The following is a 20558-nucleotide window of genomic DNA, read 5'->3' on the forward strand; positions in this document are numbered from 1 at the left end:
GCTGGCTCAGTCTTTCAAAGGTGCTCATAGGGGTAGGATATGCATGTGTGCGTTCATAGGGGTGAGTGTATGCACGTATATATGAGCGCTTGCGTTTGTACTCTGTTCAAAAAAAATAAAACAACCGCCCGTGTTCCTGCCAGAGTATTCGGATCTAGGCAACAGTGCCATCGACATATGGATGATGAAGGACATTGGCACCTGGCTAATAGAGTATCACATAGACCTAGACTAGTTCTTGCCAGAGTAATGTTGAATCATCATACTGACTTGCATAGTTTATTCATTGTATCCAGTTGTTTTAATGTGATTTAAAATATGATATCCATAGATAAACAGAAAAGATTGGCAGGACCGAGAGTCCAAACCAAAACTATGTGAAACATACTATGGATGGACTATGACCCTGATAGGTTTTTGACGGATGGACGGATTTAGCTTAACAAGGGGGGTCGGTCGCGGTCGTTGGGCTACTATGACCCTGAGACCAAGACTATGGAGTCCATCAACAGAGATGTTGGCATTGCGTGTGATGGCCCCATCAATTCATGCCCGGTTATCCACAACGTAAGTTTTTTTTTTTTTTAAATGTAGTCATCAGTTTATATGTTGCTTTTTACAAGTATTTTTTGCTCAATTTGATGTGTTGTAAACGCGCGTATTTTTACCCACGGTTGCCAGGTGATAGATATGGGAACGTGTTATACCCTTGACAAGTATAGATGATAAATCAGTTCAGGGTGTAGGAGCACGGGTATTTTCTCTGTCTGGTGGATGAGGCGCCAGCAAACTCACCACAACCAGAGTACACCGGTGACTAGATGTGCAATGTCCGTTAAAGCAATATGTATAAATTGCAAAAAAGAAGCCTAACAATCAAAATTGTGCCTGCGATCCGTACAGATGTACTCCCTCCGTTTCAAAATAGATGACTCAACTTTGTACTAACATTCGAACAAGCCACCAAGGGGAAATATCAAGCTAAATGTTGATGCCTCCTTTCATGCTGAAACAGGTAGTGGTTCCATGGGTGTGGTGATCCGAGATAGTTATGGCACTTTCCTTGATGCTTCATGCTCTTTTCTACCACATGTATCTGATGCTCATGCAGCAGAAACTCTAGCACTGGCGAATGACATGGGACTACACTCAATTCAAATTGAGTCTGATGCACTGCAAGTGATTAATGCATGCTCGGGACAAGATAGACTCTGGAATGAAGCTTCAGCTATTTGTAATTGGGTCGATGAACCTCCAGATGTCATCGTAGAAAACCTTGCAAACAATGTAACTATTCTACCTATGCAATAAAGTAGCCATGATGGCATTCCCTCAAAAAAAAAAGGTATGGGGTGGCTCCGTACCCATACCCTGCGGGTGCCATCCCATCCCTAGTCATCACAACGGGGTTCTTCCAAGAGCGACTTAATTTGCAAGCATCATCTTCAATTCTCCATCTTTTGCAAAACAGCTGTAATTCTCATAATTTTTTGGACAATACAGTTTCATTTTTTATTTTGGCAATGTTTATCGCCTCTTTGTGGGACATGGGTCGTCAGATGCCTTATTCCACAACAAATAAAACACGGCTAAAATAAGCTCATACGCAAACCAATGGTGATTGATAGTCACTGACTGAAAATAACTACTTTTAATTTAATTACAACAACAGTACTGTTTCATCGACTTCACATGGAAATAAAATTTCCTAAAAGATGGTGCGGGAAATGAAAAAAGAAAAGGAGCGACCAACACCCTATGCAGCCACAGGTAACAGGCCATTGTGCCTAAGCAGTGGCTCCGGGGACGGCTCCCGTCCTCTGAAAGCAACGAAAACCTGCAAAAAAGATTTTCCGGCGTCGGTAGCGGTCCTCCAACAACTCAAACACAGGGAGAAGATATTCTTCAAAAGTAGCTCGACGACTTACCTCGAGCGGAGATTTTCCACCTCCAAGTGCAAGAACCGTTTCTCTGAATCGTCTGCCCGTCTCCTCAATGGCCTACAAACAAACAACAGGGATTCATCAGCAAGATTGAAAAATCATCGTGTTTTTTTTATTTTGCAATAATGCCTGGACGCAGTTTGGAAATACATACATTTGGCAAGATAATCAAATAAAGTTGAGCGAACAAGTAACAAAAAGAGACATGCTAGTATCAGTTTCCTCTGAGCGGGCGGACAACATACCTTCTCATTATCCAGACCAACATCTTCAAATGCTGAGAATGCATCAGCTGATAGTACTTCAGCCCACTGCAAAGAGGACACGGAAAGATACAAGCTTTAGTCGTGTTCACCATCAGGGGTCAGGACAAACAGAAATTCAGATGTGCTATGACAATCTACCTTGTAACTGTAGTATCCAGCTGCATAGCCACCTGCACATAGCTCATGATGTAAATGAGAAGCGGAATCCATGATGAATCGGGTGAATTTACATGTTAGTCAAAGCGTGGCAAACCTGCAAAAATGTGGCTGAATCCACACAGGAATCTGTCCTCTGGCAGAGGAGCGAGAACCTGGGTTTTTTCTGCAACCCTTCGGTCAACATCATACACGGACACTGGTCCACTTGGATCATAAGTTGTATGCAGCTCCATATCCACACTTGCAAAACGTATCTGCAGACAAACATTTAATTATTCAAATGTTTGATTAAAAACATGTGCATACAACATCCCACCTATCTTACAAACAACAGTTTTCAAGCCATAAACATTCCATTTCAAGTAACTGTTTCTAAAATTTAAATCAGTTATAATGGTCTGATTGCATATATGTCTAGTCATCAAGTTCATCGACCTTTGACTCAAGCACGCAAGTTTAAGGACGTACGGTGAAATTTGCGATATGCAATGTAACCATTACAAAACAATACCAAATAATGATAACAACAAGGAAAGCATGAGAGCCCAAGCCAACATACCTGACGGAGACTGAAGGTGCCAGCACGGAAATTCTTTGCAGCCACAAGCTTAGCATAGATTTCCTCTGGAAGAGGTTCACCGGTTTCATAATGCTTTGCAATGCTTAAAAGAGTATTCCTGTTACATCAACAAAACAAGCCATTAATTACCAGAATCAGGCAAGAATCAAGCTAAACCAAACAAAATAGAGCCATCGTACTTGTGGTAGCACCAGTTTTCCATGAACTGAGAGGGTAACTCTACGGCATCCCATTCTATTCCACTGATACCAGCAACAAAGGCTTCGTCTTGTCTGGTAAGCATATGCTGCAGCGCGTGACCAAATTCATGGAACACGGTTTCAACCTACAGAAGCCATGTGCAATGAATTTTTTCTTACAAAACATAATATGGATAGATGATCTTCCTATATATTTACAGCATGCATGCATATCATAACTTCTCTTATATGTATATAAGAATACCCAGAATAATATACCATAAGAAGTACGCTGCTTACCTCACGGAAGGTCATAAGACTGGGCTTATCGCCAACTGGCGGCATCTGATTACACACCATATGGGCAACAGGCAGCCTTACAGAAGACCCATGGCGAGCTAGCACACTACTACGAGAAAAGACGACATTCATCCAAGCCCCACCACGCTTTTCAGATGGTCTTGAGTATGGGTCGAAGTAAAAATAAGCAACGGGGCTATTGGAAGAATCTTTGACACAATAAAATTTGACGTCACTGTTCCAAACCTGAAAGAGTGATCACTGGTCAACATTTGCAGAATATTTACTTATGTTAAGAGAAGTGAATGGATACTTACAGGAGCCAATCCATCTGCAGCTTCAACGGTTATTCCAAAGAGCTTATTCGCAAGACTGAAGAGGCCATCCATAACCTTGGGCAGTGCAAAGTAAGGACGCAGCCCTTCCTGCAATGGCAACGCTCAAGTCAGCTCAGTGGCACATATCATTATGATGTGCAGTATGTCAGCACTTTGTTTTAAGCAGAGCAATTTTGTTCAGCAAATATATATTGGATAAGTCTCAGCAACAGAAATGCAAGGAAATGTAGTCGAAACAGTTCTCAAAGCAGACTAATGAGAAACCTATCAAATCGCAGCAAAAAAAACATTGAAATATACTTCTGTAAAGAAAGAACCTCATCGATGTCATATTTAGATTCCCGCAGTCGTTCACTCCAGAAGTTAAGATCCCAGTGTGCTAGATCATTGGCTTCTGCAGAACCAGAATCTTTCACAAAGGCTTTTAGGTCTTCCATATCTGCATTAAGAAAAGCAGCAGTTAAGATATTTGTGGTATTTCATCCTAGTCCTTGGCCTTCATAGAAAGATACATGAAAAAAATATTTGCTAATGGAGAGATATAACGATGGTGACGGATAGTTGCTCCTACTTTTGTTTGGGATCTCAAGAGAGTCAAGGTGGCAATACAAAAACAAGAAGCACAACATCAAACATAAATGATAAAAGAGAAGTCCAAACTCCAAAATGTATCTTCTGCTACGACAACTCCAAAATATCTTAATAAAATAGGCAAAAGGAATCTGGAACTCTGGCTAGAAAAAAGGATCTTATTAATCTGATGTAAAGAATATCAAAGAGAATAACTTGGCTGGTTTTACCTTGGACAGCATGATCCCAGGAAGCAGCACGGATTTTCTCAAGAAGCTCTTGCACCCGGTCAACAGTTGCCATTTTCCGAGCCATGCTTACCTTCATGATTGTCATCAGTTAGCTAAAATACGATAGTACTGGGCACTGTTTTAAATGTGGACAGGGCAATGGTAAGCTTGCGCACCTCAGCAAAGTTCTTGTAGCCAAGTAGTTTAGCCTTCTCTAGCCTCAACTTGAGAATCTGACTTATGATATCGGTGTTATCAAGATCGCCGCTTGATGCACGGGTTAGATAAGCACGATATACTTCTTCACGAAGAGCCCTGTTCTTAGCATGTTGCATGACAGCCATGAAGCTTGGTGCATCTAGTGTGATCATCCAAGGTCCATTTTCAGCTGAAGCATTTTCATGACCCTAACAAAATAATTTGTCAGCATAAAAATTCATGCAGGTGGAGCAAACTCCTAAGCTACCGTATTTTTGTTCACACTTCATAATGCTCACCTTCGAAACAGCAGTCTGTGCTGCCAAGCCAAGAGCTGAGGCAGGTAAACCATCGATTTCTTTCTTATCAGTAATCAATTTCTCAAATTTCTTTGTTGCATCCAGCACATTTTCACTGAACTTCTCTGACAGCTTTTCAAGTTCCTGAAAAAAAAACAATCCATTAACTAACATACATCAACAAGAAGCGGAAATATGAAAGATAACACAGTACTATGTCAGGCATTGGAAGTACCTAACAACATGCGATCAGCAACAAGACTAAAAACAAACTACGCACACCGTAATAAGTGACAACAAAGGTATGCATGGGCAGTCACCACCACAATGGTTCAAAGATAAAGACATAGATGTAATTATTTTAAGATGCACAGACTCATATACGACAGGGAATGGTTCGCTTGCTAGACCATCAATACATGTACGGTAACGTTTCCAGTCAGGTTGGTACACTTAGCATATGTACAATAAATATAATCTGTCAACATCTGATAAGAACAAATAGCCTACTTGTTGGATTTGATTGAATTTCTCCCTCTGCTCATCCTCAAGCGCAACTCCACCAAGAACAGCGTCCTTTATTTGGCCTGGCGAGGAAGGGGAAAAAACGCCATTAGGAACGGAAAATGCATATGCAACATGTGCAGTGAAGCAGGAAAATAAAAGCGATGAGACTGACACGAGCCGGCTCTTAGCAAGTATTGAGAGACAGCGACGTTGCTTCTTATTGGCAGCAATACAATTGACTTGGTGTGTCACAGTGGGTGTAGAGAAGGTTGTTACCTTCGACGACACGCTTGCGGGCGTCGCTGAGGCTGTCCCAGTCTGAAGAATTCCTGATGGCGTTGAAGGCCTCGTAGATAGGCTTGCTCTGCCCCAGCCTCAGGTAGAACTTCACTTTCTCGGGCTGTTTAAATTCAAGATGGATCGAGTTAATCAGTTGAAGCAACACGGGGCGTAGCATATGTGGTAGCTGTGTATCAAGCACTTGACTGAAACAGCAAGGAATCGTCAGCCTCTGCCCTCTAGTCTGGTACCATACCCCCAGAAAAAACCATGCGGGCCAAAGTCGTAGTAAGCACTAAAACAGGTTACAGCCAGGATCTATCTATGATAATTTTCTACTACTATGCGCTACTATTGCTGGATAATAATTGGTGGAGCAAGGCAAAGTACAGACACAGGATCTGACGATGCGCTAACTAATGGACGTCCAGATCACGGTGACGGAAGAAGGGGAGAGGGGAGTGTCACCTGTACGTCCTCGACGGCGGCGCGGAGGTCGGCGGAGTCCTTGACGGCCTTGAGGTGGTCGACGACGTTCCAGACGACGTCGAGCCTGTCGACGATGCGCTCGAGCGGGTGGACGAGCTTCTCCCACGCCGGCTCCACGCCCTTCTCCAGCTGCTCCAGCTCGCCCTCCTGCGACCACACCCAAACCAAAGGTCAGATCCGAACGGGCGGAAGGAACGGGGGATAAGAGGGCGTACGAGGCGGGCGAGGAGCGCGCGGATCCCGGGGCGGACGTGCGCGGGCTCGATGCGGTCGAAGGGCGGGAAGTCGAAGTCGGCGAGGAGCGGGTTGCTGCTGGTCTCGTCCGCCATGGCGGAGGAGGCGGTGGAGTAGGCGGAGCAGGCGATTGGGGAGGGGCGGGCGCGGGGGCAGAAGGCGCGGAGCGGGGAGGAGGCGGGGAGGAGGGAGAGGAGGCGGAGGGGGGTAGGGCTGGGCTTCCGGGCGAGGCGGCGGGCGGAGTGGGAGAGGAGGTGGGAGGCGCAAGTGAGGAGCGTGGGAGTCATGGCCGCCGCCAGGAGGAGGAGGAGGGCGAGGAGCACGAGGGTGGAGCGCTGACGTGCCGGGCCCATCCGGGTCACGTGTGGGCTTTGGACGGACGGACGGACGGAGATGGGCCGCAGCGGGAGATAATCCTCTCGGGGTTTTGGACGGCGCACGCCACTCCACGCCGTTTCTGTGAAAAAAAAAGCAAATAACTTTTGCTCAAAATAAAAGAAAAAAGACGTAACAAAGCGGAGCCAGCCCTCCCGCCGGCAGGGGCCGAAGCGAGCCGAAACAAATAACTTCGGCGACTATGAAGCGAGCCGAAGGCGCACCTCCATCTCGCCTTCCTGAGCACACCATAATAAAACTCGAAAACACATCTAAAAGCGGAGCGCTCCCACCGGGATCCACCACGGCCCATGGCCCTAAGACCGCCGGAGACGAGGCGGGCCGGCGGGAGGCGGAGGAACCCCATGTTTTTAGGGGAGGAGGCCGCCACGTGTTTACTGTAACTGCAAATGTCCATAGCTCTCTTCTTCTTCTTTTTTTGAAAACACAAACATTCATAGGTCAATCCACTAGTAAAGACGTAGTTGTGTTCTTTTACTCCCGTTGCTGAGCCTGAACCTGTGTTTTTACTCCCTCGAATAAAATAGTTGTGCTTGTGAAAATGTACTTCAAACTTTCTACACTTGCACGAATCCCGTGTTTAGATTGGTTGGTTATATACATACATATATATATACACAGTAATACTTGCACAAATCCCGTGTTGATCCGATGGCTATTAACGGTGACATGGAGATAAGTATTTCTCGGTCACACGAGAAATAACCAAACCGTTAAAAAAAAGAGAAACAACCAAACCTTTGTTATTATTATTACTGGGCTACTCTGAGCCTCTAATATTGTCTTTTGATTTCCTCAGATTTACTGTCCTTTTTACTCCGCATATAAGATTTGTCTGAAGTCAAACTTCGTAAAATTTGATCATATTTATTGAAATCCAAACAATGTTGCATCTAATGATATTGATTTCGTATTGTGGATGTTAGAATTTTCTCCTATAAATTGATCAATCTTTACTTCAGACAAAACTTATATGCGAAAGTAAGAAGGACCGGAGGAAGTACATATTCACTGTTACTTTGTTTGTGTACACAACAAGCCATGATATCTATAGAAAACTCTGTTCATTTATCCGGTATATATTCACCTGATTTGATTTGGGTAGCATTTCTCGCGGCAAAGAGCTAGTACGTGCTCTATTTAGCTTTTGACCGGAGTACAGATATAGACATAACCACACATCGCAACCTCAAGTTCCAAAACTTCAAAATTAACAAAGTCACCACAAAAGCCTCGCTATGGATGGAAGCGAGGCATCAAACCTACCTAGGGCTTAGACCCCCCTCTTAATTGTAGGTTAGGCTTGGCATAGCGTAACCCCTCCTAAAGCAATTTAGTTCCTGAATTGCATTGAAGTAGTTTTAGAGGATGCCCGCAAAAAAAAAAAGGTGGTTTTGGATGATGATAATAATATCAAAATGCTATGTGTGTACTTGTTTTTTCATTTTAATTCTTCCAAATTTAATACTTTGTAAACCAATTCCAACAATTGCTCAATCAGATTCTTTGAATTGATTGGTGGCCTGCCGCTTTACTGTTTCACAGTTAGTGGTGGATTTCATACATTGGCAAGTAAGGAATACATACATTCCGTGGGTTGTCATGGAATTCATTCAGTTTTGATTTCACCATGGGATGCAACCCTGCAGCAGACGCATGTACATGGGGATATCTCGTCAGTGAGAACTCAGCAGAGGAGGGAGGGAGGATTGGATTAGCAAGCTAGCAGGCTAGCACCGATCAGCAGCACGGCACCGACCGGCCGTTGCTACCGCATGGGCATGGCGGCGATGGCCCGGTTGCAGAGGCGGGAGACGTCGGAGGGGCGCACCGGCTTGATGAGGAACTCCTCCGCGCCCTCGTCGAGGCACCGGCGGATCCTGGACGGCGAGTTCTCCGACGACATGATCACCACCGGGATGCCGCGCAGCTCTGCCGACTCCTTGACCCGCTTCAGCAGGTCGTAGCCGGTCATCTCCGGCATGCAGTAGTCCGTGATGATCAGCTGCACGCTCTCGTGGCCCAGGCTCAGCACCTCCAGCGCCTTCTTCCCGCTGTCCACCGTCGTCACTGCACAAATTAGAAAGAAGTTTCAGTCCAGTTCATTCAAGGCTCATTTCTTCTCAGTTCAGATTCAGTCATGGAATGGGATGAAGCGGTACCTCTGTACTTGGAGCTGCGGAGGAGCCTGGAGATGACGACGCGGTCGACGAGGCTGTCGTCCACGGCCAGGACGTGCGGCGGCTCCTGCACCGTCGTCGACATCGGGCAGAGGCAGCACAAGGGGATGGATGGAGCTGATGCCTGTTGATTTGGTTGACAAGTAAGTAGCTTAATCAGCTGGGCAAGGTGGCAACAGGAAGCAGCGGTTTTATATATACAGGGGTGGTTAGCGAGGGGCCGTCCATCCCACGGAGTAGAACAGAACCGCAAGAAAAGGAGGCAAAGTACAAAGTACAGAAAGAAAAAGAAAGGGAGGAGATCTAACCAAATCTCGAGAGCCGGTGGCGCAGCGCTGGCCTACGCGAAGCAGAATACTATCCAAACCAATCAATAATCAATCCCCAAGTTTTGTAATTCGATTCCCGGGTCCCCAGAATTATACTAGTACATGTTGCACATGCCGCAATTGAGCCGAGCACTGTGACCCCAGGGCCAGGGCAGATGATGATGATGATGATCAGCACCCTCATCTGATTAAAAATGCTGAAGCATCAGGCAAGTCAAACGCAGGTGTGAGTGATTAGGAGGATTAGGGGCGCTAATTAAACAACCTCGCTCGATCTCATCCGCTCCGTTCCTGATGACTCACCGGTTATCGTTTGGTTTTGTTATGCTCAAACCTAAACGAGATCCAGATCCTGACTAGTATACTGATTTGGTAGGCTGAATCTCTAGACAATGGGCATGCATGCTTGTTTCACTCTCATGATGATTTCATATCGTGCTAGTTGGTTGCCTAATTCGGAATACATCTCAAGGAGCCGGGCAAACTTGCTAGGTGCGGTGCACTGTCTCTTGTTTCGGCCAACAAAAACTATGCCCCAAACACTGAACCTGTCTGACGGTTTCAGGCCGAGCAAGGAAGGGTTAAGGTATGCAATGTAAGGCGCTGAAATTGGAGCCGAGTTCAAAATAACATTTAAGAGAAGGTGTATCTACCCCGACCGCAGCCTATGTTGCCCACCCAACAGCAGGTGTACTAAACCATCCACGTCACGAAGAGTAACTAATTCTGGAGCACCACAGAATAATGCTTTTGATCACGCACGAACTGTGCACATTCATCATATATAATTAAGAAATAGAGCATCTTTCGGATCATTAGTTTTTGTGCGCGGCAACTACTGCCCCCGCCCTGACCCTGCTCCAATATTGAACTGGCAGAAGCGTGCAATAATTCGCGAGGCAACCAAAGATATAAGAGCCCAGAGATTCTGAAACATGATGTCTGACCTGAAGAAGCCCGTTTTTTAAACTCGTGGAGTCAGTTCCTCTGCATCTGGACCGCCATTCAGAGAGCCCGCATCCATGCTCCAGCGGATGGCGTGTGAGGGCAACATGGCTGGTCGCGGAAGGGGGATTGGTACTGCTCATTGATCTTGGGAGCTGCACAACTTTTATTTCTTTCCGGGGTATTTTACTGGCTCATATTCAGAAGCGTACAGGTGTTAGCTGTCCATGCACGAGCCGCTGCTCCTGCGTAAACATCAAAAGAACAGAAGCAATAAGGTAAACTCAAGAGAAACGCAATTCAGCTGTTGCTTCTGGTAAACATAAGAACTACAAGGCTAAATGTCAACCATGTGATGTGGTACATGCACTCAAATGAAGATGGTACAAATTTAGGACCTGAAAAATATAATCTACAGGAAAACTGATGCAATATACCGAGTTCGTGGCACATTGCTTACTATCAGAGTCCTTCAACTCCGAGGGCACCTATTGTGGGTTTGCTTTCGAAAAATATACGAACTCAGACTACACTGCCTGCATGACAAGGCACATCTTTCATCAGACAGATGGCATCATGGAGCACATGAGGTCCCTGATTTCAGGCTGTTCACATCAAGCATTATCATCCAAAAGATTTAATGGGTTGACATACAGTTAACCACAGCACTACGTAAGATTGACAAAAAAAATTAAAGTTTGGGATCGATACTCTATGCAAGTCAACCATGTCACTGTGATCTGAAGCATCTACCATGATCCGCCGACCGAAAACCACGAGATTGTAACAGTTCATTGACAGCTGGTGGCATGAACGCAATGATGCACAACTGAGAGTTAATCAATCAGAGTGCATTGTACTCCCTCCGTAAACTAATATAAGAGCGTTTAGATCACTACTTTAGTAATCTAAACACTCTTATATTAGTTTACAGAGGGAGTATCAGACAAGTACTGACAAACCAGACAAGCCTCATTAAACATGGTTCATCTAGGGTGAGTGGTGACAGACTGACAGTTCTCAGGATATCCTATCAATCACACAAATCACAGAAATACACCCAAATTTCATATATATGACAAGTAGACAAACTAGTTTGGACCGAACTATAGTTTACTAGTACTGGACCTTATCAGAATCAAAATAGTACTCCCTCCGTCCAAAAATAAGTGACTCAACTTTGTACTAACTATGTATTAAAGTTAGTACAAAGTTGAGTCACTTATTTTAGGACGGAGGGAGTATCACACATCTTGTAACATGAGATGCAACAATTTTGAGTTACCAAATGTAGTATCTCTCCGATGGGGTTGTCTCAGGACATGGATGGGATGGTCTTCACAGAGAGCCATTGTTTGACTGATAAAGAACTGCAACACAATAGTTATGTAGAATAGCTGCAGGACAAATTTATAATGAAAGCCTCGGTAATTCACAAGCCACAAAACAGAGCAACAATTATTGAAGATAAATAAATTAGAATGCATATGAGTATATGACAAAACTAGGAAAAATATTTGACAAGATATTACTGTTGCTAGAAGTAATATATTAGATGTACCAACTTGAAGTGCACAGGAAGAATCTCTCGCTTTTACTCATTACCAAAATCAAAACAGAAACTTCTGTTGTAAAATTGCAATGCTTTAATACCCTTCAACTCATACAAAAAAAAGGCACCAAATGAGGCACTCATGCAAAGTACCACTGCCTAAAGAATATCACACTATGACATATTATACATGGGCTACTGCTGGCAGTATATTTACCCAGATATACAGAACTATACAACTTCAACCCAAACTAAAAAACAAAGAGAGACAAAACAATGAAAGATAGCCTTGTCTTTCATCAAATCCTAGATTCTTGATGGCAAAAGGCAAGAACTAGGGCATTTCCACTCCAAGCGCAAGCAACTCTATCAGAGGCGATTCCGATTTTTCACCTCAAGATGATGATTTTGAGAACTCCCGTATTACTTTGTACAAAAACTCCATGTATTGGACTTCTTTCCGTCGTCCTCTGAGCACACAAAACTAACAAGAACAATCTCCAATCTGCACTTCTCCAGTATTAGAAGCTTTACAAAAAGCACAACAGAACCAGCTCCAGTTGCAAGCTGTTAGATGCTCTTGTGAGGTTATTCAGCAGTTGACCATTCTACTGAAACACGTGCAGCTTTATCATTTAACCTGCTTCAAATATCTGTTGCAGCAGATGAAGGTAGAGGAGCACTAAGAGTTTCAGTATCACCATCAACCGACTCGGTGTACTGCAAATCAGCTAGCTCAGATACATTACTGCTCCCAGTGCTATGACTGATTGTAACTACTGGTTTCCTCTGCAGAAATCATATCAAACCAGTAAGCAGAGTTCAGTTACCTTATTCAATCATGATTTAAAAAAAATCATACAACTCACCTCAACAAAGAAGATACAAGTTCAAAGCAGCATCTGAGGGAGTGCTACTCACCTCATGGTCGTCGTCCAAATCTTTGGCAGCCTCTTTCATGTCCTCAGATTCACCGTCTTTTGGTTCCTTATCCTTGAGGAAAACTGAATAAGAGTAAGAGGCATCTGTTAATAAAGATCCAATTTCATTTTCTCCAATGAAGTGACCGTACAGATTCGATGAACATATATATAGCTGTAATGTATAATAATCGATAAAAAAAAGGTTATTGAACTGTTTCCTTTTCTTTTCCACTTTAAATAGCACTATCACTATTTTCGTAGCACTCCTTTTTTTCTGATTTTAGATTCTGTATATCTTAGCCAAGTGCACAATGAGTGAGCGCAGATCATTCCATGAAAACCACTCATTTCAGATCTAAGTATTTTTTAAGCAATGCAGCATATCAAATAACAGCAATAACAGGGATCTGTTTTCAGAAAGTTATTTTCACAGGCATTCACCTTTTTTCCTTCCAGCGTCTATAGGCAGTTCCTGGGGCTGGGGAGCCTCCATGAAGCTGATGCCATTACGAGATGAAGCGGAGCTGGAATTACCACGATTTGAGCTACTTGATTCTTCAGTATCAACCTCGTACGGGGAGATAGAATTAACTGCATTTTCATCTTCTGGCTTGAAAGACCCTTCTTGAAGACCAGGGAGACTTGTTGTATCGGTCTGTGCAGTATGCATAGCAGAACCTGAATTGTTAGGAAAATCCTCAGCATTGTCATCACCATCTAGAGATATTAACGTCCCCTCGAAACTGAACATGCCATCGTAAAGTATCTCAGATGACGATCTCTCTGCGGCTTGAAGACTCTCCGCCACAGTGACATCTGGAATATCTAGGGACCCTGAATTGTCACAGTGATCTTCAGAATTGGCTTCCTCAAAACCCAACATGGTTTCATCTTGTTGCTGAGTTCCTTCGTGAGCAATGCCACAAGGTTCAGCCAAGTTGGCCTCTGTAGAATACAAGGATGACTTTACACCGTCTAAATCATTTTCAGTTTTCAAACCCTCTGGATGAACCAAAATCTCCTCAGAACTTAAGGGGTCCTGAGAGTCAGGTGATACTTTTTCGCTGAAGCAGTGGTTCTCTGGCATGTGAGGAAGATCTGAAGCATAATCATCAGCCAAAGAATTTTTGACTTCGCTGATATCTTCAGGAGACATGTAAGCCTTATGAAGAGTTAAATCATCTTCATCTTCCAAAGCTACAGTTGATGTTCTCTCACTATCTTGAGGATCATCAATTGTATTGGTGAAATAGTTTTCAGCATCGTCAACCTCCTTAGGGGACATTTGGGTCTGCTCAAACGTAACATCATTTTCAAGTTGAGGCTCAGAAAAAACCTGACCACTTTGCAATGTTTCAAATGCATCAACCACTGGAGCAAATGAAGAGGATGATAAGTCCAAGTGTTGATCTGATTGTGTCATGCCATTGATTACATCTGGAGCTACAAAAGAGTCCAGAAAGTTTGAAGAAACTTCGTGCGGTGAACCAGCAGTTGTTTCATCAGCAATATTAAGAGTTTCAATCATGTTGGTCTCCAGGATAGATTCAGCAGTCGCTGGATTGTTTGTGTAATTTTCTGTACTGTGCAGGTTGTGAAATATCACACGGTTCCTCTCATCAAAGCTTAAACCACGATCATTTTCTGGTTCAGAAGATGTTCCACTTCTGAGAGATTCCAGCATGTTGATCTCTGAAACACATGAAGATGACCTGGAATAGAGCGAAAATATTTCAGAGTTTATGCCCTCATCTGAGGATGTGTGACTTCCCTCGATAAGAAAATTAACGTCCTGTAGTGTTTCAGATGGAGCTTGTTCCTGGTTGTGAAGAGATTGAAAACCGTTGCTGTCTGGGATAGACTGAGAAGGTCCAGAGTTGGCCGTCAAATTTTCTGCAGTTGTAACCTCATCGAGCAAGATGGAAGTCTCTAGAGAAGTCAAAGCTATTTCATCTTCAGACTTAGGAAGTCCTTCCTGACCAGCAAATGGTGCTTCGACTTTCACTTCATCATGATTGACCTCACCTGAAGATAAGAATGCTCCTTCAGAATGACAAGTGCTTTCGTGTGGTGACTCAAGCAATGCTGGCTGACCAGCTTGAGAAGCTTCCTTTACACTCGTGTCTGGAATTACCTGGGCAGATGTTGAATTACTTGTCAAATTTTGGGCGGAACTATCATCAGCTGGAGAGGCAAGAAAAAGGTTTCGATGATCAAACGCTGCCTCGTCTTCTGATTCAGAGAAAACTTCCTCGACAACTCCATGAACTTCTGTCATCTTAACCTCTTCACTACGTATCAAAAGTTCTGATGTAACTAACGCATCTTCAGCAGTATCAACTACAAGTGGATCCAGAAAAGGCTCCTCCAAATTAAAAGCTAGGGCCTTCTGCTCATGTAAGTGCAAGTCGGACGTTTCATCCTCGTGTAAGTCCCTGTCCCCCTCTGAAAGTAACTCTGAAGATGCAGAGTAGTTTAATTCAGGACTGGTTGTAACAAAGCTAACAATATCCGGAACATCCGTTGTCTTGGGAACTTCACTAGATAAAGAAAACTCTGATGTTTCCAAGCACTGATCAGTAGTACTGACCACAGGCGCAGCTTGCAAAGGTTCCTCCTCCAAATTGATGAGTGTCTCATTCTCCTCATTTGTGTTTAATTCGCGTGTTTCTTTCTCCCTAGCATCCTCACCACCCTCCCCAACAAACTCTGGAGAGGATAAGAGGCTCGACTCAGGACTGACCTTAATATAGCTGACACTTTGAACAACTTCCCTTTCCTCACTCTCTTGATTGTACAAAGAGAACTCCTGAGTCTCCCTGCAGTATTCAGTATTATTGACCGCAACTGGGGATAGCAAAACTTGCTCCTCCAAATTGAAGGGTGTTCTGATTTCCTCTGGTACATGGAACTTGGACAATTCATTCTCCTCAACTCCCACATCATGCAGCTCTGGTTGAAGGCTCAGTTTAGGACTGACTATATCAATGTCAACAATAGCTGCACTTTTAACCTCATCCAGGCAGATGGGAGTATCTAAAGAAGCAATAGACATTTCATCTTCAAACTTAGAAAGTCCTTCAGAGGGTGCAGCATCTTCCACCACATTAGCATATGAATTTGAGTTGCTTGAATAGACTTCATCATTATTGATCTCCGCTGAAGATAAGAACATTCCTTCAGAATGGCGAGTGCTTTGGCGTAGTGGCTGAGAAAATGCTTCCTGGCCACCTTCAAGAACTTCATTTAGGTCGCTGTTTGGAATGAATTTCACTGGCATTGAATCAATAATCAAATTTTGAGTGTCACTATCATCCTCCGAATCTGTGACAGCAAGCTTTTGATAGTTAAATGCTTCCTCGCCTTCTGACTCAGAAAAACCTTCCTTGACAACATAATGAACCCCTGTTATCTCGACGTCCTCGGCAGTATCAGCTACAGGTGAATCCAGAATAGGTTCCTTTTCAAAATTAAAAGGTAGGCCATTCTGCTCCAGTATGTGCGAGTCAGACGTTTGATCCTCCTTGAATTCTTCATTATATTCTCCAAGTACCTCTGGAGATGGTGGGTACATCAATTTAGGATTGGCATCTTGAATGCTTAAAGAGACATCTGAAGTTTCCAAGCATTGTTCGACAGTACTGGCACTGACTGTAAGTGGGTCTTGCAAAGCTTCCTCCTCCATATTGATGAATATACCGCTGTCCTCCCTTCTGTTTGATTCACATAATTCTTTCTCGATGGTATCCTCAGCACCCTCCACAACTAACTCCGGAGAAGATGAGAAGCTCAACTCAGGACTGACATTCATAAAGCTGACACTTCCAGCAACTTCCATTTTCTCAGTCTCTTGACCGCATACAGAGAACTCTGGATAGATCTCCACATCAGGAATGATCGGTAGTTCCTTGTCATTGACTGCATACGAAGTAGGGCTCTCCATTGGAGTCAAAGAATAGACTTCGTCATTATTGATGTCCCCTGAAGATAAGAACATTCCTTCAGAATGGTGAGTGCCATGGTATAGTGGCTCAGAAAATGCTTCCTGGCCACCTTCAAGGGCATCATTTATGTCGCCGTTTGGAATAAATTGAACACCAATTGAGTCAGTTATCAAAATTTCAGTGTTACTATCACCATTTGAAGAAGCTGCAACAAGCATCCGATGACTAAATGTTTCCTCGCCTTCTGATTCAAACAAACCTTCCTTGACAACATCACGAACTTCTGTTATCTCAACGTCCTCGGCCGTATCAGCTACAAGTGAATCCAGAATAGGTTGCTTTTCGATGTTTAAAGGTAGGCCGTTCTGCTCCAATAAGTGCAAGTCAGATGCTTTATCCTCCTTTAAGTCATCGTCACCTTCTGCAAGTAACTCTGGAGATGCTGAGTGCATTAATTCAGGATTGGCTGTAACAAAGTTTATAATTCCAGTAACTTCCCTCGCATTGCCATCTTGAATGCATAAAGAGGCATCTGAAGTTTCCAAGCATTGTTCACTAGTATTAGTACTGACTATGAGTGGATCTTGCAAAGGTTCCTCCTCCATACTGATGAGAATAGCATTCTCCTCCTTTGTGTTTAATTCACATAATTCTTTCTCAATGGCATCCTCAGCACTCTCCACAACTAACTCTGGAGAGGATAAGAAGATTAACTCAGGACTGTCATTAGTAAAGCTGGCACTTCCAACAACTTCAACTCTTTCAGTCTCTTGACCGCACAAAGAGAACTCTGGAGTCCCCAAGCAATGTTCGATATTACTGGCTGCAGGTGGGCACAGTAAAACCTCCTCTGAGATGAAGGGCGGCATACTTTCCTCTGGTATACGGAACATGGACGATTCTGTCTCCTCGACTCCCTCACCAAGCAACTCTGAATAGGTCCCCATGTCAGGACTGATTGGCAACTTCTTATCATTGACTGCATACGGACTAGGGCTCTCCTTTGGACTCAAAGAATACATATGCAACACTTCTGACTTGTGCGGATCAAGCAATGCTTCCTCCCTGACACTTTCTGGAGGCAACATTTTCAAGGTTTCTGATGCAGGTAGTACCAGACCAGACAAGTCAGGGCTGAAGTCATTTAAGCTATTATGAGCAACAAAGTCGTCTGGTGAAGATGCAGGGGAGCGTGAATCGTCTCCGTCATAAAAATTATTATGAGAACCAACTGGAGATATGGGATTCTCCTTGCTGGAATTGGAACGAGTTTCCACAATGTCCCATATTCCATCAAACCCTTCTTCGTCACCATCTCCTTCAGACAATTCTTGAGGGGTATCTGCAGGTTGAGCATGCATGCTGCGGCAATCATCGAAAGGATACGGAATAGTATCTTCAGTGGAAATAGGGACATGGACATGCTGATCTAAATGTGCAGAGACAGATGGCGTTTCCTGAGTCTTTTCCACACTTCTTTCTACAAAACTGCTGCTGGTCATGTATGTTTTTGAACTTGACAGTCTTCTCATCCTTAGTCCACCCGAGGGTGCTGGCTGGAAGTCCTTGCTATGACCCCAAGCCATATCTGCTCCACCATCATCTCTATGCTTAATGCTCGACTGGCGATGTTTCATAAGCTTAGCAGTTTGTGCCGCTGAATCAGTTCCAACCAGAGAATTACTAGCATCGTCCACATCATCACAGCTCTGCACCAGCAAACAAACACCGATTATGTTAACTAGAAGGACGATGTCAGAAGAACAGGACTAAAAGGCAGTGGTGGATTAAAACTATCTGCAGAACATTAGGTTGAAACAAACAGACAGACCTGGACATTGTTTTGGTTGTTCCGGTCAAACTCCCTTGGTTCACACTCAGTTCGCTGCTTGTCCTCTTGAAGTCTTTCAAGCGTTTCCTTGTCCTTGAGGTCAACTGACTCCCTTGGTTCACCATCAGCTTGATGCTTGTCCTCTTGAAGTCTTTCAAGCGTTCTATTGTCCTTGAGGTCAACTGCGGAGCAAGATTAGCTGGGGTCACTCAGGAGATACTTGTCACCAACGCATTATCAGAACATACAAGGCACTCATTTTAGCAGTTTGGGAAGATTTTGCTACTCGAACTTAAAAAAAAAACAAGTTTATAACTGCACATTGGGTGACCTGTGACCAGGGAGGATAACTGCTTTAGCACTAGCGGCATCATTCATATGTTTGGGTGCGTGCATGAACGAATGTCAAAATCCAGATATGACATGGGAAGCGAAAATTATTACGCATTCTGGTGAAGCGGACGAAGGCGGCGTAGATGAGCGTGGCGAGAGCAGGGACCGCGAGCACGGGCAGCACCTGGATGGGCTGCCTCCAGGTCAGACTCCGCCTCCTCGCCCTCCAGAACGCGTAAACGAATACCAGCACCTGCTCAATGCAAAAGACAAATGAACCATCTGTTCAGACCCCTGCGCCGAAACAGCTAACAGGTAAAATACCGCAGCCTACTATCTCTGTCACAAGTAGGCAAACATGCATAAATTGTTTCTGAAATAACAAAAACAGAACAGATTGTCCATTCTAGTTGAACAGGCGTAAATTGTTTCTGGGCAGGAGTAGTTACAAGTTTGAAACAAGCAAGAACGTCACAGATTGTGCGGTCCAGTTGTGCGTGCGTCGTCGCTACATCTACATGAAGAGCCGACGAATACTAAATTAATGATCACTGAATAACTCTGGTTTGTAATTCAATTTGTCCAAAGAACTGGAGGTGAATTACTCCAGCCTATTTCACCGGTAGATACTACTTGATTTCTCCGGGCAAAGTAAGAACTAAGAACTCATCCGTGATCGTGACTACTAGCAACGGCGAGCTGGCTGACTGCTTGACTTGGCTTGCGCATACAAGCAACCACCTGAAGCGCGCCCCACCTCAACCAATCTCCCTTGGGAGAGAGCCAGAGCACGAGCTAGCTCACCTCGAGGTTGAAGGAGACGAAGGCGAGCTTCCGTCCGACCCGCCGCGCCGCCGCGGCCCGCCTCGCCAGGCGCGACCGCACGGTGGACTCCTCCTCCTCCTCCTCCTCCCCCTCGCCGTCGCGGGAGGCCTGGCCCCGGCGGCGCCAGACGGAGGCCGCGGCGTGGAGGCGGGACCAGACGCCGGAGAAGAGCCCCGCGGGCGCGTCGTCGCCGGCGGCGGCGGCCATGGGTGGGAATCTGGAATGGAATTTTGGCTTCTGACCAATCAGAGACGTCGTCGCCCACCACCACCGCTGCACTACGCCACCTTCCTCTTCCTTTCTCCTTTTTCTTCTGCCCTTTTTTCTTTGCTTTTCTTTTTTTATTATTAGCTGGCAAAATTATTAGCTCAAGCATAAGGTGAGCAGCTAGCATGATTCCATTTGAATAATGTAACTGGTTTTAGTTTTTGTTGCTCTATTACTTGTTTTCCCCTGCTTTTTATTTACCCGGTATTTCACCGGCTAGAGCCGGCTGCGTGCATGTAGGTCCACGGATCTATTTCACTGAGATGCGTGCACATTTTTTATGACTAGTGGGAATGTGGAATATACCATCTTTGGCGTTGTGGTCATCCTCCTCCTCCTCCTCTTGCATTGCAGAATGATACCAACAAAAGCTCTCTCAAACAAGAGAAATAAACATATCATCTTTTTTCATAGATGTTGCAGGTCTGTGGCACGGTATTTCTTTTCCTTTCGAGGGAACCG

The 20558-nt window shown here is 44.4% G+C and overlaps 3 protein-coding genes across 5 annotated transcripts; all 3 read right to left on the bottom strand.

Moving 5' to 3' along the window:
- Positions 1 to 1603: 1603 nt before the first annotated feature.
- Positions 1604 to 6946, bottom strand: LOC123146351 (probable cytosolic oligopeptidase A). Its single transcript, XM_044566001.1, has 17 exons — positions 6553 to 6946; positions 6317 to 6484; positions 5846 to 5969; positions 5573 to 5649; positions 5063 to 5206; positions 4742 to 4972; positions 4566 to 4656; positions 4083 to 4204; positions 3745 to 3852; positions 3428 to 3673; positions 3128 to 3273; positions 2928 to 3045; positions 2463 to 2622; positions 2348 to 2379; positions 2189 to 2254; positions 1929 to 2000; positions 1604 to 1837 (listed from the first exon to the last, which is right to left on the bottom strand). Exons 1-17 carry the CDS (start codon positions 6922 to 6924, stop codon positions 1757 to 1759), a joined length of 2358 nt encoding a protein of 785 aa, XP_044421936.1. The 5' UTR covers positions 6925 to 6946; the 3' UTR covers positions 1604 to 1756.
- Positions 6947 to 8455: 1509 nt separating this feature from the next.
- LOC123146353 (two-component response regulator ORR3) lies at positions 8456 to 11925 on the bottom strand. Of its 2 annotated transcripts, XM_044566004.1 has the most exons (4): positions 11707 to 11925; positions 10424 to 10666; positions 9130 to 9271; positions 8456 to 9037 (listed from the first exon to the last, which is right to left on the bottom strand). In XM_044566004.1, the coding sequence occupies exons 2-4, from the start codon at positions 10562 to 10564 to the stop codon at positions 8736 to 8738; spliced, it is 585 nt and encodes a 194-aa protein (XP_044421939.1). In that variant the 5' UTR covers positions 10565 to 10666; positions 11707 to 11925; the 3' UTR covers positions 8456 to 8735. The 2 variants fall into 2 exon arrangements, with proteins under 2 accessions (XP_044421939.1, XP_044421940.1); XM_044566005.1 differs by lacking the exon at positions 11707 to 11925 and having other exon boundaries at positions 10424 to 11609.
- Positions 11926 to 11955: 30 nt separating this feature from the next.
- LOC123146352 (uncharacterized) lies at positions 11956 to 20112 on the bottom strand. 2 transcript variants are annotated; one of them, XM_044566002.1, is made up of 6 exons: positions 19809 to 20112; positions 19116 to 19257; positions 18672 to 18853; positions 13338 to 18549; positions 12895 to 12977; positions 11956 to 12762 (listed from the first exon to the last, which is right to left on the bottom strand). In XM_044566002.1, the coding sequence occupies exons 1-6, from the start codon at positions 20034 to 20036 to the stop codon at positions 12619 to 12621; spliced, it is 5991 nt and encodes a 1996-aa protein (XP_044421937.1). In that variant the 5' UTR covers positions 20037 to 20112; the 3' UTR covers positions 11956 to 12618. The 2 variants fall into 2 exon arrangements, with proteins under 2 accessions (XP_044421937.1, XP_044421938.1); XM_044566003.1 differs by having other exon boundaries at positions 12843 to 12977.
- Between the last annotated feature and the right edge of the window lie 446 nt (positions 20113 to 20558).

This window comes from Triticum aestivum, chromosome 6D (assembly GCF_018294505.1).
Source record: "Triticum aestivum cultivar Chinese Spring chromosome 6D, IWGSC CS RefSeq v2.1, whole genome shotgun sequence".
NCBI lineage: Eukaryota > Viridiplantae > Streptophyta > Magnoliopsida > Poales > Poaceae > Triticum > Triticum aestivum.

Excerpts from the sequence above, each read along its gene's own strand:
- LOC123146351 (XM_044566001.1), bottom strand. The coding sequence starts at position 6,924 with ATGGGCCCGGCACGTCAGCGCTCCACCCTCGTGCTCCTCGCCCTCCTC. Across the intron at positions 5,970-6,316 it reads CCGCCGTCGAGGACGTACAG|CCCGAGAAAGTGAAGTTCTA; the intron begins GTGACACTCCCC and ends GAATTTAAACAG. Across the intron at positions 1,838-1,928 it reads GTGGAAAATCTCCGCTCGAG|GTTTTCGTTGCTTTCAGAGG; the intron begins GTAAGTCGTCGA and ends TCTTTTTTGCAG.
- LOC123146353 (XM_044566004.1), bottom strand. The coding sequence starts at position 10,564 with ATGAGCAGTACCAATCCCCCTTCCGCGACCAGCCATGTTGCCCTCACA. Across the intron at positions 9,272-10,423 it reads TAAAAAACGGGCTTCTTCAG|GCATCAGCTCCATCCATCCC; the intron begins GTCAGACATCAT and ends CCAAATCAACAG. Across the intron at positions 9,038-9,129 it reads CCGCAGCTCCAAGTACAGAG|TGACGACGGTGGACAGCGGG; the intron begins GTACCGCTTCAT and ends TAATTTGTGCAG.
- LOC123146352 (XM_044566002.1), bottom strand. The coding sequence starts at position 20,036 with ATGGCCGCCGCCGCCGGCGACGACGCGCCCGCGGGGCTCTTCTCCGGC. Across the intron at positions 12,978-13,337 it reads AGACGCTGGAAGGAAAAAAG|TTTTCCTCAAGGATAAGGAA; the intron begins GTGAATGCCTGT and ends ACTCTTATTCAG. Across the intron at positions 12,763-12,894 it reads ATTTGGACGACGACCATGAG|AGGAAACCAGTAGTTACAAT; the intron begins GTGAGTAGCACT and ends TGATTTCTGCAG.